The 19,324-nt window shown below is 37.5% G+C and overlaps 1 protein-coding gene across 1 annotated transcript in view; it reads right to left on the bottom strand.

Moving 5' to 3' along the window:
• Positions 1-609: 609 nt before the first annotated feature.
• The window catches only part of ADSS2 (adenylosuccinate synthase 2), a 1,823,915-nt gene continuing 1,805,200 nt past the window's right edge, over positions 610-19,324 (bottom strand). Inside the window, exon 13 of the mRNA XM_044058193.1 lies at positions 610-1,363. Within this exon, the coding sequence (XP_043914128.1) occupies positions 1,311-1,363 (53 nt within the window). The 3' untranslated portion in view covers positions 610-1,310. The remainder of the gene's footprint in view (positions 1,364-19,324) is intronic.

Genomic DNA, 19,324 nt, shown 5'->3' with positions numbered 1-19,324 from the left:
GGGCGTTGTTATCGAGTGGTACACTGATTGGTTGGATTTTATTATTCAAGTTCCTTTTAAAAGGTTCTTATTTGTATGGATCTGATGAAGGATCAATTTATCCAAAAGCGCTTTTCCCATTAAAGAACTTTCTGTTTTTAAAGTGGTGTTGCATCTGTGTTACCCTGGCCGTGGTGGCTGTGTTGATTATTTTATTGATTGAATATTTCGTACTACACAGCACTTTAGTGGGAGGCTTCCTGTTGGTATTTTTTATATTATAAAACACACACACACACACACACACACACACACACACACACACACACACACACACACACGTGTTTGTGTGTGTGCGTGTGTGTATTTGTGCAGAGTAATTTACATTACTGACAGTTCAGTCTGTACACTTGTGTTGAAGGTGTTCTGTTTGTCTTGTGACCATGGAGTTAATATATACAAGTAAGAGTTTGAAGGGCTGAAGAATGGTCCACTTACCTGATTAACAAATATTACAATTTTATATTACATGCGCTTTGATAACACTATTACATTTTTTTCATTAACCATTGAAGCTGCAAAGTGCTTTACTCAACATACACCCATTCAGTAAATTCAAATTAATTTGAATGTAGTTCTAAGGGTTTTATTGCCTGTTTTTATATAATTTCCAAGATTTTTAATTGGCAATATTTTAATACATTTACAAAGATATTGCAACAGTATCTACATCTTTGCTTCAGTTCTATGTACACATTTCAGAGTTAATGTTATAAGACTTTAAAATGAAACAATGCTGTATACAAGATGTGAAGACATTTGAAATATAACTAAAGACCTTTCATCCTATAGTCCTGAAGTAACTATTCTCTGGATAAAGCAGCAGTTTCATAAAGTGATACAAACAGAATGCAACAAAGTATGTGTGCAAAGTCGCAATTAATCTTAACCTAACTTAAAGGCAAAATGTAAAACATGAACTTTCAATTTTACAAGGCACATTGACTTTAGAAGCTGGCCATCCTTGTGGGACTTACAGAGTATCGGGTAAAGCAGTGACAATGAAATAAATGTAAATGTAACCTCTGTGTATAATAAAACTTTCAAAACTGAAACCATGGAGTGGCTTTACAAAGTACATAAAACAAACAGGTAATGAGCTCTACTTGGAGTATAAAAATGGATACTATTCAGTGGTTCCAGCACTGGTTAAGATTTTGTACACCTAACAGATTTATTCTCACATCTTTTTCTTGACCCACAGGTCTTTAATGATATGTGTGTAGTCAAGAGAGAGTGTGCCATTCCTTTGAGATGAGGGACAGGACTCTTCAGAATAATTGTATCATGGACTCCCGTGATTTTCCAACTCCAATCCATTTAACTGAAAAAGAAGATGTAAACAGAAAATTCAGATTTATGCAAAACAGCTAGACCAAAGTAATGTTCTTAATAATAGGGCTTAAGTTAAAAAATGTATGGCTAAAGTTGCTTTTTCTATCCACAAAATGAATCTGGAATATTACGTTGTAACACTAAACAAATTTACTAATGCACAAGCATAGCATAGTACATTATATCATGAACAATATTATGCAAATGAAGAAATCTGAATAGATTACTTTCTTGCTAATAGTAGTCAGATCTGTTGTATCTTAGTGTCAAACTATCAGTCCATACTTTGTCTAAATTATCATCTGAAATATACTCAGTCTGGGATAGCTCTAAAGACTGCAAGATGATGCTTTTCTACTCACTGAATTCTAAACAAACTTATTCATTAATCATCATGGAAGGGAGGAATGAGAGTTTGCCTGCTGAAACTAGGGTTTTGTTCTTGACTATATTACTGGTGTCTAGGATTGACTAACTGGTGTTGGCCAGCTACATGGAGAAGGGATGAGAGATAGCATGCAACAGCTGATGGTCAATTCTCCCATCTTGAGAGTTAGAGTGGGGCCTGGAAGAGACTGTTGGATGCAGTGTATATACCTTTAAATGATAATGAGGTGGCTTAAATGATTTGCATGTCACATGGCATTGAACAGTTCTAGAGAAATCATTTTTAAATACAGACTCCATGGAGGTTAGACCATATCTACTCCTGGAACATAAATGTAGCAACCAAATATACAGTAACATTTTGCAGCAGTAGGTCAGCATTAGTCTCCACCCTCTCTAGCAGTGACAGAAGAATTTGCTATTTTGTGGGGATAGACTAGGAGGCAATGGCCTGTTTTGAAGGAAATACATCAAAGAAGAAATGTTGCTAGAGATGAGCTGAGTTTCTTCAGATGGCTGTACACCATTCAAAGTAGTCAAATTCTGGAGGAGGGTCAGGGTAGAATTGCAATGCTATAATTTTTTTTACTACTGTGAGAAATCTGGAATTGTCCAGAGTTGTACATTTTCAAATTAATGATATTTTATAAAAAAGTATAATGTTTTAAGTGACAGTCTTACAGATGTTCACTACAGGATCATCCTTAGCTGCAGCAAAGAATATGGCTATACATCTTGTTTTAACAGACTAAGAGAAGTTGTCCTGTGCTAACAGAACAGTGCAGTGCTAAGTCTACCTAGCCATAGTCCTTTTGTTGCATTTCACAAAGCAGGGATGGAACCAAATGATTATAGACCCCCCTAACATACTAGTCTTGCTTGTAAGTAAAGAATACTATTTTCTCATCCAAAGAATGGAATGTCCACTTTTCATTGCAAGGGGTGCTCAATAAAGAAAACTGCCAGGGAAACTACTCATTAGCATTTTCCACCCTTTCTCCATTGTGATCAGACATTTGCATTGTCTACAGTAGCAGATATGTGAACAGACATCTTTTATTGGTGCTTATACATATAGCATTGTTATTTTTTTTACTATAAAACTTCCAGTAACAAATAACACAAAAACATTCCTCAACATACTGATGAAACTCTTGGCAGTGAAACTATCATGCCAGCAATCTGTGCTGAAGCTAAAAGGTATACTACAAATGTGATGAGCACTGAAAACTCATCTAAAATATCATTGGAATGACTACTTTCAGAACTGTAAGTTTTCCTAGAAACATTCCTCTTAAATGTGTTATTGAAGAAGCCATAACTGCATGACTACTAGTCAACAATGTCCCTGCCATCAACAGTCATCTTTTGCCATCTCATTAGTAGGGATCAGTTAAACTTCTAAATTTCGCAAATGATGACATCTCACACAGTCATCCTCCAGCATAACAAATAAATCCAGTTATGTTTTTTCCTGCAAATATGTTTTCACAATGTGCGTGCAGGGTGGTAAGTTTAAATAGATAAGTCACTACAATTGACAGGCTTAGCTTTAATCAGTACATGGAAAAGTTTCACGTTACCACAAATCTGAGCTGTGAAAGTTTAGATTATGATAAGTAACACTGCAGAATATGCCAAGAATATTACTGTATATATAAGCTACTGACTGTAGTGGACACATTAGAACAAAACATGTCTGTCTTTTTATTCAGATGCATTCTTCTGAACAAATAATATAGTAAAGCTAGTTAAAAGGCTAGCAGGAAACATACCAATGTGAACAAACATCACATTTCCACTCCAGAGTCTGATATTTGTCTTTTAGGCAATTCTCAGCAAAGATCTCACAACCAGCTAAAAAAGAAAACCCAGCAAATGTATTTACATATACCACCTTCATGGGATGAAATGTGTAGTATAGTTATCCATAACATAGCTGTACTGAGTTATCAGAATATCATATCTAAAAATCACAAATATTTACCCACAAAAGTAACAATTCCTGTCAATGTTAATAACAAACATAAAAAATCTCAGCACTGACAAATGAAAAATTGCTCACACAACTTCAGCATACAGTTAAACAATTCCCTATACCTGGAATCACAGATGAAGTGCAGAGAGTACCTACCTAATTATAATTTCTTAAAAATATTACTAAGCGATGCTAATTAGCAACTGAAATTTTGTCTTATATATGTGTATTCCAAATGTAGGTATGCACATTACTTAGAATGCGAGTTTGCTAAATTCTGTAACAGTCAGCTTATATAATGAATATATGACTTCTGTTCAGTTTGGTTAAGTCACAAAAAGTATGCATGGAACAAGTACAACAATAAATGAAAAAAAATATGAAAGTTTCATTGAGCTTTTTTATCCACATCAATTAACCACAGAAAATCATTATTGTTTAAATACCTAAACAAAATCAGATAATCCAAATCATGTGACCATTCGATAAAACAGTCAATAAAACATTATGAAAAAATCTGAATGTGTGTGTGTGTGTGTGTGTGTGTTTCAAATAGTTATAAATATATGTCATTATGGAAATGCTATTTATTTTTGCCATTAAGTTTGATCTTGTTATCTGAATGTTCTTAGTTTTCAAATATTTTTTTATACTAACATAATCAATGAAACCTTCCAAAAAAGCATCAAAATCACCTCCCCGCTGAACAAAATGTATGAAAATCAAAACAAAAAATGGAAACTTTTTAAAATTCCTTCATTTCACAGCATGACTATACAGTGCATTATTACTGTCCTTTTGGCTGGTAACATATTGAGGTGTGTAAATTATTTTGCCTAATGATCTGTCTTTCCTAATAAAATCTCACATTGGGAACACATTGCAATATACCTCACATATTTACTATAACAGTTATAACACTCCTTCATAGGAATTACTCTTTTATATAGCAATTATAATAAATGCATCTTGTGAAATAAAATGGCACTGTTTACATATGCCACAATTCTGCATTCCCTTAATTTTCTTTCCATTTTTTAATTTCAAATCTGTATCTTGATTCAAGTATGAATTTCAAATTCCTAGCATTCTGGTGCACAAAATGTGTCTCAGGACCAATAACTTTGCTAAGTCTCTCATTACACAAATAATCTTCCAGTTAGTTTTTACTATATTTTTGATGGTATTTGCATTCACGCTACAGATTGTATATAAGTGAGTGTTTGTTCATACTACAAGTGAACTTCAAAAATTCTGGCACACAACATTATTTTCCATGCAAGAGCTAACAAAAGAAGTTATGCACTCACCATAACTTTCCATCTGTTGTCCATTTTTATTCTTCCTCTCATCTCTTGTGTTTGGATCCAATCCTTGGATACTATTCTATTCTATTAGCAAGTAGATCACTGAAAGCTCTCGAGCTCCTCCCTTTCCCATAATGCCCTAGTCCCTAACATACCTCTGATCTTGTTTGCTGACTTTTATATCCATAGAGCATTGCAAAGAAATAATATTAAAATAGCCACCAAAATCTGAGACTCAAAGAAAGAAACAAGGTTCCTTTAGCATCTTCGATCCTTCCCAATAGAATTACTAGGAGGGGTTGGTGGGAGGATAGTTGAGGAAGAATGAAAATGGACAACACAGATGTAACGCTGTGGTGAGTACATAACTTCTTTATCTGACGTTGTCAATTTTTATTTGTTCCTCAATTCTTGGGACAGAGTCCCCAGCTACCTAAACCTCAGGAGGACCTAAGAAAGGATATTCCCAAGTACCACTGAACCAAAAGCTGCTCTGCCCCTCTAGAGACCTGATCTAATTTGCAATGAGCAATACAAGTATGAGGACTGGCCCAAGTTACAGCTGCACAAATATCATCTAGAAAACCTCTAGACAAAAAAGCTGAAGAAGCAGCCACAGAACTCATGGAATGTGTTTTTGGTGGTCTGGGTAAGGACATGCCCAAGTAATTATAACCAAAGGTAATACAATACAATCAACCATTTATCTAATGTTACTTTAGAGGCTGATTTGCCAAGTTTTGAATCCAAAAAAGATACAGTTGTTTTGTTTTTCTAAAAATCGTTTGTCCTATGTAAGTAAAAATGTAATTATCTGTGAACGTCCAATAGGAGTAACATACATTCTCCTTTATTTTGAAAAATTTGGAAAGAAGACTGGTAAGTTGATAGTTTGATTCATATTAGATTCTGACGCCACCTTTAGAAGAAAGGAAGAGGTGGTTCTTAGGAATACTCTGTCTCTATGAAAAATCAAGTAAGGGGGTTAGAAGACAAGACCTGCAATTCAGAAACCCTTCTGGAAGAAGTAATTGCTACTAAAATATAGTTTTCCAAGTTAAATACTTTAGCTCAGTCTTAGCTGAAGGTTCAAATGGAAACTGGGTTAGAGCTTGCAATACTACATGTAAATCCCAAGAGGGAGAAGGATCTTTAATAGGAGGTCTAAGGAGACGTGTTCTTCTTAGAAAGGCCATACAAAGTTTGGATGATGCTCCTTTACTGAAGATTCATGCTAGAAAATCCAGAACTTTACAGAAAGGACAAGAAAAGGGATCTAATCGATTTTGCTGTACCCAAAATACAAATCCTTTCTATTTACTTTTGTAAAGTTTTCTGGTGCAATCTTTGTGAGATGATAAAAGAACATGACAGATTGAGGAGGAGAGCTTGGACTGTCTAGCAATCAATGGAAGTGGAGAAACCATGCGGTCAATTTTAGGCCTGGAATGTCTGGATGAATTGAGATAGAAGATCTGGAGCTACATCCAGGAGCCAAGGGGGGTGAAAAAGATGAGGCCAAAGAAACTGAAACCAAATCTGAGGAGGCCAGTAAGGGACAATAGAGATTACTGTGCACTTAAATTGAGATGCTTTCTGAAGAAATTTGGGGAGTAGGGGTAATGGGCGGTAGGCATAAAGGAGTCCGGCAGGCAAACTGTGAAGTAGAGCATATTTCAGTGATTTCCTCAGTGGGGGGATGAGGGCAAAGAATCTGCTGCACTTGTTGTTGAGAGGGGATGCAAAAGGGTCACAGCACGGTTGACCCCATCAACTGAAGACTCTCTCCATCACTTTCATGTCGAGATACACTCGTGAGGCATTAGAAAAGACCTGCTTAACTTGGCTGCAATCACATTGGACTTCCCCAGAATGTGCACTGCTATCAGAAATCGACTGGGAGAGATCACCCATTGCCACACTTTTAAGGTTTCTCAACACACGGGGTAAGATTTGGTTTCCCCCTTGTTTGTTGATGTACCAGATCACTGACATATTGTCTGTTTGGATCACAATAGTCTTGGTGGGGACAGAGTCTTGGAAAGCCTGCAATGCTAAGAGGCCGGCTCTCACTTCCAGGAGATTGATATGTATTGTTGGCCTTTTCAGGGGGACCATGTGCCTTTGACTGTCCTTTCCATGAAGTGTCCCCCCAATCCAGTATGGGAGGCATCCATAGTCACAATGGCCTTGGTTGGGGAAGATAAAAAGGGATGAACTTCTTGCAGTTGACTTGATTGTTTCCACCATAGAAGCTACTTCTTGCAAACTTAAGTAATCTTTATCTGACTGGACAGAAGGTGGTAAAGAATGAACCACAGAGTAGATAATGTCCATTGATGTATTCTCATATGGTACCTTGACAATGGTACTAGGATGATTTCCACTGACTTGGATCCTAAAGCTTGAAGGATTAATTGAGTTGAGAGAGGAGTTTTGGATGATTTTCCTGACCTGGATCTGAATAGTCTGAACTCTTGCCAAAGGAAGAGATGTCTGCATGATCATGTTGAAAGAAGCTACAATGAATTCTAATGTCTACGTTGGTTCCAGATGAGATTTGTTGTAACTGATCAAAATTCCCAGACGGGAGCAAATTTGGAGTACATAATTTCATGCTTATATCAGTTTATGTCTGGTTGGAGAAGTGATGAATCAGTTGTCTAAATATGGAAACTCAGAATCCTTGCAGCCTCAAGTGAGCTGTCACTACTGCCATACAATTGGTGAACCACTCTGGGGGCTGTTGTGAGACCAAAGGGGAGAGCTCTGAATTGGTAATGATTGGCTCCCAACCAGAATTGTTGATATCTCCTGCAGCATCTGTTCATTTTGATATGATAGTATGTATTCTGGAGATCTGTTGAGCACATCCAATCTTCCTGATGCAGAAAAGACAGAATAGACTTAATCATGACCATCCAGAACTCTGTACACTGAACTGACTGACTCAGATTGCTGAGATCCACAACTGGTCTCAAGTCCCCTGTTTTCTTTGGCACTAAAAAGAATCTTGAGTAAGTCCCAGACTCTCTTTCATCTGGGGAGACCTCTTGGATGACTCTTTTTTTTCTAGGAGCATGTATATTTCTAGTGTTGCTGTCTCCATCTGACTGGGTGGAACATCGAGGATTTTCTTTGAAACCAGAGGAGGTGGATGGGAAAATGGCATGATATAATCTCTGGATATTATTCTCTGTACCCATGAATCTTTTATCATTTTTAACCAGGCTTTCTGGTGCAGGGATAAATGACCCCCAACTGCTTCCATAGATGGATAGTCATGCCTCATTTCATGAGCACTGATAGGATCTGTCAGAGAAAGAATCTCTCAATCCTTGGAACTGCAGATCCCCTTGGCTGTGAGGGTGGTGTCTTCTATTAGAGATCCCCCTCTGCCTCTGGGGGAACTACCTCCATGTGGATCTTGGAAGGGACCCTGGGATTTCTTGAACCACATATTCCAACTTCCTCATTGATTCCTTGAAAAGGTTCATTGAGGGGTTGAAAAACATATGCCCACAGCAGACAGGATTTTACCTTCCTGCTCACACCTGGAAAGCATGTTTTTCAATTTGGGGCTAAATAGGGAAATTCCATCAAAGGGAGCATTGACAATGGAAGCTATGAAGGGTACTACAAAGTCACACAGGCACATCTAGGTGTGCCTCCTGATGGAAATGCTTGAACCTGCTGCCAATGATATACATTCTACTGCATGAGAGATAAGCCTCATAGATACACTGGAAGTAGACTGAAGGGTAGCCAACTGAGAAGCAACAGTGTTCTCTGCCTCAGAGAATATGGTTCCACAGAGGGATTTGGTAAGTTATTTAATCAAATCCCCCTGGAGTCTTGTGAAATCTGCCAGATAGTTCAGCGATCAAAGGGCAAAGGTCACTGAAGCATAAATACACTTCCCAAATCTGTCCAATGCCCTAGCCTCCCAGTTAGAGGGGTGGACAGAGGAACTCTGGTCTGCTAGTTCCTTCTTGGTGGCTGCCACTACAACCATGGCATCAACCAGTACTCCTTTGTTCCAATTGATTCTGTCTTAGGTGGTACCAGGATCTTGTCTGGTCTATTGAGTATTGGTTCAACAGTATCAGGCTCCTTCCATGCCTGCTGAGAAACCAAATCAATGAGCTCAGCAGTGGGCAGAGATACCCAGGAGGTAGATGGGCCATCACCAAAAGCCTCCAAGATTACCAAATCCTCTTGGGAATTGTTGCGGCGAGGCCAACCACCCCTTTGCATTAGGCGTTCCAGAATGTCTCGAAATGAGATGTTGTCTTGTGGTGGTGATCTTGGGAACTTTTTTCCTTTATCAGAGTCAGTATCTTCAGTGACTGACTCTTGAGGAGAGTCTAAGTGTCTCCTTTTGCACTTTCTCTTCCTGGGAAATTCTACAGTGGAATGCTCTGGAGAAGTGTCGGAAGAAATCAGTATAACCTGATAAGTATCCTGGTGGCTAACTTGGGCTGGCTGTCCCTGTGGTAAGGATGTTTGAGGCTCAAGATGCAGAAACGAATAGGCTAGAGTGGTCAGAGTAGGAGAAGGTGGAGAAGTTCAAGCTCTGCTAGGGATAGAAAAATCTCTCTCCACTACCTTGAATGCTGAATGCTTAGGAGAGAAGGAAACGTATATCTCCAAAAGAACATGCTTATGGGCTATAAACTCCCTCCCCCCCCAAAGGCAGAACACTTGAAGACAGAGCCAGAGCCAAGCTGTCTAACATCGAGGCTCCAAGGAGAAGAGATCTCTCGGACAGCTTTGGCGTAAACTGTAACACCTCGGACCCAGCACCGATGCTATAGCTCCCAAGGTCATCCAGCTCTGAGGCACTCAGAGCCAGTCCACTCAGAGACACCACCGGAGTTAAAGATACCAGTATCTTCAAATCCGATATGAATGACTCTGAAAGCCTCGGATCTGATGACTCCAATACCAGAGAACAGGTCAGAGAAGGGGCAAGTAATGGGGGATGGGGTTGTACTAACTAAGGTCTCCGTATCCGATGGGGTCAAAACTGGGAGAACCCCCATTTATATCCGCGTTGAGGGGAACTTCCTTATCATCCTGTCCACGTCAGCTTCAGTTAAACTTTTTGAAGAGCGAGTTGAGGATGCTTTGGAGGAAGGCCTTAAATGGTGGTGTCTTGAAGAACACTCCAATAAGGGTTTGGCAGCCTAGAGGTGACAGGATCTGGACCCTAGCATGGCGATTGGATCTGAGGTGACTTTTCTTTTTGAATTTTCAGATCCGAAGATTTAGAAATTTTTCCTGGAGGTTCCAAACTCAGAGCCAATGAAGTTGTAAGCTCTGGAGAGCGTTTTCTAGAGTCTGTCTTCCCAGACGTCTTAGGGGGATGAGCACCAGCAGATGCTAGTGATGCAACAGATTTACAGGGTAGCAAGCCTCTGAGAATGAGCTTATTCTTGTGGTCTTTGATGGCCCGAGGATTAAAACCCTTACAAATATCACGGTCTGAATCAAGATGTGATGGGCCTAGACAATAGATGCATTCAGAATATGTCAAGTCAAAGTCAAAGTAAACTTTATTGTTAGTCAGGTATACACAGCAGTGCAAGCTGAATGAAATTACGTTTCTTTGGTCCCTGTGCAAGACATAACAATGAACACACAGTTTGAATGACAGTAAGACTAATGCACATACAGTAATAATTAAAATATTAACAACACAATGAATTATGCAATTGGACAGCAAAACATTAGACAGCGTTACACTAGCAGGCACTGCAAGATTATGACTTTACATTGTGATTGCTTAGAATATTGCACTTCATCAGTTGTAGTATGATATATTCTGATGTTCATATTGCATATATATGGAGTGGTGACTCACTCATGACTACTGCACATTCAGGAAGTAATAGCATAGGAAATCAGGCTAACTGTACCAGTTATTGAAGCAATTTGTCAGAGTGATTACTATAGCTGATACTTTGTAGGAAGTGGCATATTGATCTCATTATTCGCTGTTATACCTAACATTCAAGTTCAGCAGCCTTATGGATAAACTAGATGTTTGCAGTGTAAGCTGCAATACCGCCTGCCAGAGGAAAGGAGGAAGTACATGCCATGGGCAGGGTGCATGGGATGGTTAATTATCTTCCTAGCCCTTCCCACACACTAGGTCTTGTGCAGATCATTCACAGATAAGAATGAGGAACCAGTGACTTTTTCTGCTGCCCTCACTACCCTCAGGAGAACCTTGCAGTCAGATGCTTTGCAGTTATCATACCAAACTATGATGTTATTTGAGAGGATGCTCTCAATGGTCCCTCTGTAGAAGGCTTTGAGGATGGACTGAGACAGGTTTACCTTCCTCAGTATCCATAGGAAGTGAAGACGTTGTGTCTTCACTGTATGGCTAATATACGTTGACCAGGATTCGTCATCTCAGATGTGCACCCCCAGGAACTTGGGGTTTTTGACTCTTTCCACTGCCACCCCCTTAATTTCCAGAGGTTGATGTATCTCCTGAGTCCTCCTGAAGTCTACTATTAATTCTTTGGTCTTGTTTACATTTAAGGCCAGATTGTTGCTGTTGCACCAGCTTATCAGATGCTCCACGTCATCCCTATAGGCTATTTCTTCACCATTTCTGGCAAGACCTATGACAGTGGTATTATCTGCAAACTTGATCATTTTGTTGGATTCATGCTTGGCCATGCAGTCGTGCATCAACAAGGTGAACAGTAGAGGACTCAGGACATAGCCCTGAAGGACACCCACGCTCATTGTAATACTAATTGATTTATTATTTCCCAAGCATACTTTTTGGGGTCTGTTGATGAGAAGGTCTAATTTCCAGTTACATAGGGGGGTGCTGATGCCCAGCTGGGTCAGCTTTGATATCAGATTCTGGGGGATGACAGTGTTAAAGGCGGAACTAAAATCGATGGAACAGCATTCTGACATAGCAGTTCTTGTTCTCTAGATGTGCCAAGGATTCATGAAGTGCTATAGCTATTGCATCAGCCGTGCAGCAGTTAAATCTAATTCTATAAGCAAATTGTAATGTATCCAGTGTTGTAAGTAGGCTTGAAGAGATATGATTCTTGATCAACCATTCAAAACACTTAATTACTGTTGATGTAAGGGCAACTGGCTGGTAATCATTTAGGCTTGTCGGTTTGGATTTTTTGGGTAAGGGAATAACTGCTGCATTTTTGAAGCAACTGAGTACAATAGCTAGTTGCATGGATGTGTTGAATATATATATATATATATATATATATATATATATATATATATATATATATATATATATATATATATACATATATAGATCCCCTACAGAAGACAGACAGCTCACAACGACACCCACATCGCTGACACCAAAAGCCCGACACACGAAATACCGACAACAGCACTACTGCAGAAAAAAGGAAAATAACATTTCCTTTTTTCTGCTAGCAGGGGGGGCTCTGCCCCCCCCCCCCGTAACTTTAATATACCAATTCTGAGATCGCACTACTGTGCAGGAATGGAAATATTTCCATTCCACACTATGGAGACCTACTGTTTCCCCATTTTTGGGACTTCGTGTGTCGGGCTTTTGGTGTTGGCGATGTGGGTCTCAGTGCTATGAGCTCTCGGTCTTCTGTAGGGGACCCATATATATATATATATATATATATATATATATATATATATATATATATATATATATGCAGTGGACAGTTGGGTAGCACAGTCTCTTAGAACCCTTCCCATAATATTATCAGGAACAGCTGCTTTTCTTGGGTTTACTCACCTCAGGGTCTTTAGAACTTCAGATGTTCTTAGACATAGCACCTCCTCACCCTGTTTTACAGGGAGCTTATTTGGCACAGTGTTGTTGTTGTTCATATCAAATCTGCTGAAGTATGTGTTTTATTTTCTTCAGAAATTCTGTGTTGTCATCACATAGGGGGGATGCAAGCCTGCAGTCGGTTATAGCTTGAATGCCTTGCCAGAGACGTCTGGAGTCCCTTTGGTCAGAGAAGTGTCCCTGAATTTTACATCGGTAGGTCCTTTTAGCCTCCTTTATACCTCTTTTTAGACTTGTTCTGGCCACTCTTAGGGCATCCTTGTCTTTTGATTTAAATGCAGCATTTTGTGCCTTTAGGAGCTGATATACTTCACCAGATAGTCAGGGTTTCTAATTAGTGTGTGTGGTGATACATTTGATGACTGTTACGTCATCAACACATTTTGAAATATAGGCCATTACAGATTCTGTATACCCCCCCAGGTCAATATGGTGGTTCTTTACAGCTACATCTCTAAACACAGACCAGTTAGTACATGCAAAGCAGTCCTGTAGTGCAAAGACTGCTCCTGATATGCATCTGATAATGGAATTTTGTGGCCACAGGTTGAACATTTTTTTGAAACCTGAAGGCGAGTCTGACATTTTAATTAAATGTTGATCAATCGCAAGAAAGATACAGAAACTACAAGGGAACAATAGCCAAAGGGCCAAGAAGCGAAAGTGTAAAGATAAAGATTTTTTTTTAATCTAAATAGCTATAACTATAGAAATGTACCAACTATGATATATATAAGAGTACCCAAAGTAATGGAAAGAACTACCAACCATGGTAACTTAAAGCAGAGTACACAAGTACTTCAAAGGGAGAAGGGAGGGTACACTAGAAAAATTAGGAAATACAAGAAATATAGATATAACATATATTTAAGGTATAAGATGAAGAAAATTATTTTAACTCATTGTAATCCCATGAAAGAATTTACTGTCTCGAGAGATGAAACAGCGACCATGCTGTACTCTAAGGTGGCAACTGGGATCTGAGGTATGTTAGGGACTAGGGCATTATGGGAAAGGGAGGAGCTTGAGAGCTTTTAGCAATTCATGAGCTAGTAGAAGCAGCCAAGTTGGATCTGAGGATCGAATCCGAACCCAAGAGTTGAGGAACGAATGAAAATTGACAGCATCAGATCTCATCTTGACCCCTTTCTGGTAAAAATATTTCATCAATCTAATGACCATAAAAGATGACATTTCCAAAGCTTCTTTTCTTTCCACAGCTGGATAAAAAAATGTTGGCAAATGCCAGCACGTACAGCTACAAAGTAGATTACTTAAATGCTACGAAGTGTTTACTGAAAGATTTACCTACGTTTGAAGTAGTTTGCAGTAATTAAGTTAACTTAATTTATAAATTCTGTCATGATTTGGATCGCCTGTTTAGTTATTTAAGCAATGCTCATAGGTTCGTAGTAATACAGTCTGATGAAATCCTGTTGTTAATTATTGTGGACAACACCACTCAATAAAACCTTTACATTTCCCAGTTACTATTCTGCTCATTCCTTAAGTGTGCATATGTTTTCTTGAGTTTGCTAAATAATTACATTGTCTTAATATACCTCAGGATTTCATTTTAACATTAAGGAAAATATACAACAACGCATATACAAATGTATTTATTAATCAAGACTGCTCTAAGAGAATACAAATTAAAAATGGTACCCGACAAGGGTGCCCATTATCTCCTATTTTATTTAATCTTTATTTGGAACCATTATTTTTACACATTAAACAAAATGTTTTTTATAGTCCCCCATTATTATATGGTATGAAGATAAATATGGCTGCCTTCGCAGATGATTTAAATATATACTGTACCACACCTGTGTCAGATACCGAGAAAATATTAAAAGCAGTAGAAGACTTTGAGAAAATCTCTAACTATAAACTTAATTTAAAAAAAAAACAAAATATTCCCATTAAAGACACCTACACCCTTTTCATTGTTACCACTGATAGGACAGGTAATGACTGAAGAAAGAACAAAATATCTGGGTATTGTATTTTCAACTGATAATAGAGATTTTTTTATAAACAATGTTAAGTCAACTTGGGATCAGATAACATTGGACTTGAAAAGATGGAGTAAATTGAAATTACCAATAATGGCAAGAACTGCAATTATCAAAATGAATGTTCTTCCCAGAATACTATATATCCTTAGAGCTACACAACTTAGAATCACAAGGAAATTTTTTAAACAGCTTCATATAGGACTAGGGAGATTTCTTTGGGAACCTAGGAAAACGAGGATAACATATGAGAAACTGATGGCTCCAAAGAATAGGGGAGGTTTAGACTTACCGGATTTTGAAACCTATTATTTGGTAATTAATGCTAACAGAATTTTAAGGGCAATTCACTTTGATAGAGCCAGTCTGAAATGGGCACCCAAATGGTTGGTCCTAACTTATAGACATGTTAACTGGAGTGGGAATTAATTGTAAAGCACTACCCTTTCTGAATAGAGGAACACTCAGTAAATATGACTTAATGGAACATATTAAAAGCTATGTAACTTCAATTCAAAATCTTTTTACTTCATTAAACCTACTAACGTATATGATGGTGTTTCAACCACTCCACAAGAACCCAAATTTAGTAATTGGGAATCAATTGATAGACTTACAGAAATTCCCTCTAATAAAGGATTTAATCATACTGGATTTATACCCCTTTCTTGGGGTATCAGTACACGATATTTTAAAAGAGAAAAATCTTCCCATTTCTTATCTAATTATCATGAGACAACTAAAAGATCTGGCTATAAATTATTTCAATAACTTTGAACTTAAAGAAGAGGACTTAAATATATGTCGTAATCTGTGGGAAGCTCTGTTACAGGACAACAAATATATAACTACCTCATATAAACTGATAAAAGAGATGAAATATAATAAACATATTCTCTTATCGAATTACTGGAGGGAAAAATTAATATTGGTTGATGACAGCAAGATTTTGGAAGCATTTAATCTAACACTAAAGTCAGTATCCCTCCAAAAATTACAATTCACACAACTGATGATATTTAATAATGGCTACAATATCCGTCTTACTCTTCATAAATTTGACTCAAAGAATTCGCCTAAATGCCCACATTGTATAAATCAGACAGCTGACCTGTTGCACATGTTCTGGAGTTGCAAATGCATTTTTAAACTTTGGAATTCATTAAAACTTCATTTACAGAAAATGGGCTACCAACATTCAACACTCTCTTGGGAATTTATGATCCTACATATTCCCCCGGATAATTTAGACAAATCAAAAAGGATCATAATCATGAATATTTGTTTATTAATGAAACTGTACATAGCTTCAAACTGGTTGAACCCAGACCAGACATCTTGGGAAAATTTTAGAACATTAGCAATAAGACATATATTAGCGCACAAATTGTTAATCAATGACCATAATAAAAGCATAAACAATATAAAAATATGGGAGCAAATCTTTAAGATTGTGTTGGCCTAGAGGTTCCTATCCACTTTTTCTCAGGACATATATTTATAGGACAGATTCAATCTTAGATTAGATATAGGTTGTAACAATAATACAGACCGCTGTTTTTTTTTTTTTTTTTTTTTTTTTTGTATTTCCTTTTTAATAATGTGTGTTAATATACAATATTTGTGTAACTTTTGGAAGCAGTCATGTACATATTGTATATATATATATAGTAGTTTGTAGTCATGTAGTTGAAAAATAATAAAAGACGGATTATTGAAAAAAAAAATAATTACATTGTCAATGACTCAGAAGATAGCACACTCACCTTCAGTGCTATAGAATATCAGAAGGCTGTGGGTTATATTCCCAGTACAATGTACTTGGATTCATTTTCCACTACTGACACTGCAATGCAGCATAAGGGTGGTGCTGTGTTCCTCAGTGTGCTGTCCTGTGGGTGAGATGTTAAACCAAGGTCCTATCTACCTGAGTTGGTTGTAGCTCAGATGGATGGAAAAGATCCCCTGACACTTCACAAAAAGTATACAGACTGTTTGTATACACATTATTTTCCATATCAATTTTAACACAAAACTTTTTTTACAAGTTTCCACTTATCTCACCCATTTTCACAAACCCAAAAAACCTCTATGAATCCCAAAATCACTTACCCCACCCCATTTCCCATGACTATTTTTATATTTTATCAGTTACAGAACTTATATCCTAATCATATTATATAACTCATTACATACCTGATTCCACAAAATTCACAAAATTCTTACTAACATTCCATCCCCTAAACCTTACTTAATCAAAGAACTCTCAACTATGCCAACAACGTATATAAAATAACAAAACAGCAGAGTTCACAAGATACAAATATTTAATAAAACAACAAAATACAAGCTTTTGTGCAAAATAATGCTTCCTGAAGTATTCATTAACTCCTGTGCATAACACTCCATTTAAAGACAAAGTTATATGATCAATTATTCAAACACCTAGAATGTATCACACATTTTGAACAGCATGTTTCATTAAGTACAGGGAAACTAACAGTATTTAATCTAGTTATCCAATCATATTCTAGATGCTCTGTCTTATTATGTTTCCTCTTCTAATACACTTCTGAACTACTTGCAAAACACTAAATTTAAAAATGGAAATGCTGCACATCTGCAAGTCAAATGGGACAAGGGTCACCCGCTCAAGGTACCTTAACCTGTGCTGTGACATAACTAGGACTGCTGGATAGACAGATATGTCTCTCCAAGGTTGCCACTCCTCTGGAATAGGCTACCAATTCACATCAAACAGAGCCCCTCTATGACCCTGTTTAAGTGTAGCCTGAATGACTGGATGGGAAACCGTAAAGTCCTGCCAGGGATTTCACCTAAGACCCTCCTAGATATGGGTAGTCATTGCTAACTATGATCTCTAGTTTAGGCAAGATCCTTTATGTTGTGTTTCTCTAGTATTATATTGGGTACACATGGCTAGGCTTACACAGACCTACGGGTGAATAGCCTAGTAACCACTTATGAACCTATGTGTTTCATCTGGTTCTATATTAAAACTCAAAATCTTGAAGCTTACAAGATCAAACACAAATGCTCGATTCTGTAAGCTCAACCCCTCCCCAACAAAACACATTTTTGCAGGGGGGCAAGCCCCTCTGTACCCCCCCCCCCACATCCTCTGCTACTTATATATTCCAACTCTGAGACTGTACCACAATGGAGGAAGGATAGATACCCCAATCTCTGCTTTGCCATTATCCACTCACAGTTCAGCTTCCAGCAAAAAGAAACACTGCTCCATTTCTTTTTGCTAGTTAAAGCATATAAGATTCAAGCCTTTGAGCTCGATCTTGTAAACTTCGACCTTTTCAGAACTCAAACTTTTAAGGGGGAGCTGTTTCATCCATATGAGGAAAATGCTTTGCTAAAGTATCTGTTAGACTCATCTTTTTAATATCATGCAAATGTTGTGAGATGTGATCCCTAAAACCAACATAAAATGCTGTGCATTTCACAGTTAGTTATACATACCAAATTCATAGTATCAAAGTTGGCATAACATTTAAACAAACACCTTATGAGTAACAGGATGCTAGAAACAATCAGTAGCAGACATGGAAGAACAGCAATTACATTTCATGCAAGGATAAGTTCCTTTCACATTTATATAAGAAGTTACTAAACCTGATGAAATATTATAACAGAGTTGTCTCCAGAGATTGTTTATTCTTAAAAACTATTCTTGTCTAACCCCAACTGACTTCTTAATTTCATCAGATTTAGTCAAAATTGTCCAATTCTGTTTAATAATATTGATAATTGATTTATAATTACTACCATATGGCATGATATAAGAAAGACATTTGTCGCTATCAGAGTTGGATTGAGTAGAATCCAAAAGTTCTGTCGCCAATATGAATAGTTCTATCAATTTTCCTGCATTACCTGAACCTGTGGCCCAGTATCCTTCTACAAATAGAAGTTGACAGCCAATTAGAAGGGAAAAGGACAGAACCAACATGCTAGACAAACAAGACGCATGACACAGAATCAATGTGTATGGCACTGGTATATAATAGCTTAGCATATAATTTATCAGAATTTGAACTGAATGTTTGACTTCTTATATAAATGTGAAAGGAACTCATCCTTTCATGAAATGTAGTTGCTGCTCTTCTATGTCTGCTGCTTATTGTTTCGAGCATGTGTTTAAGTCTAGATATTATGCCAACTGTGATACTATGAATTTGGTATATATAGCCAATTGTGTGAAATGTACAGCATTTTATGCTGGTAAAACTAACAAAAGGTTTAGGGGTCATGTCTAACATTATTTGTATGACATTAAGAAGATGAACTGAATGAATGCTTTAGTGAAGCATATCAATCATATGAATGGAACACGTTTTTACATTTTTGCAAGTAGCTGAAAAGTGTATTAAAAGAAGAAATATAATTA

The sequence above is a fragment of the Protopterus annectens genome, chromosome 1.part2 (genome assembly GCF_019279795.1).
Source record: "Protopterus annectens isolate FY-2018-M chromosome 1.part2, PAN1.0, whole genome shotgun sequence".
Lineage (NCBI taxonomy): Eukaryota > Metazoa > Chordata > Ceratodontiformes > Protopteridae > Protopterus > Protopterus annectens.
Note: the sequence above shows the minus strand (reverse complement) of the source record. Positions and strands in the feature narration are given on the sequence as shown.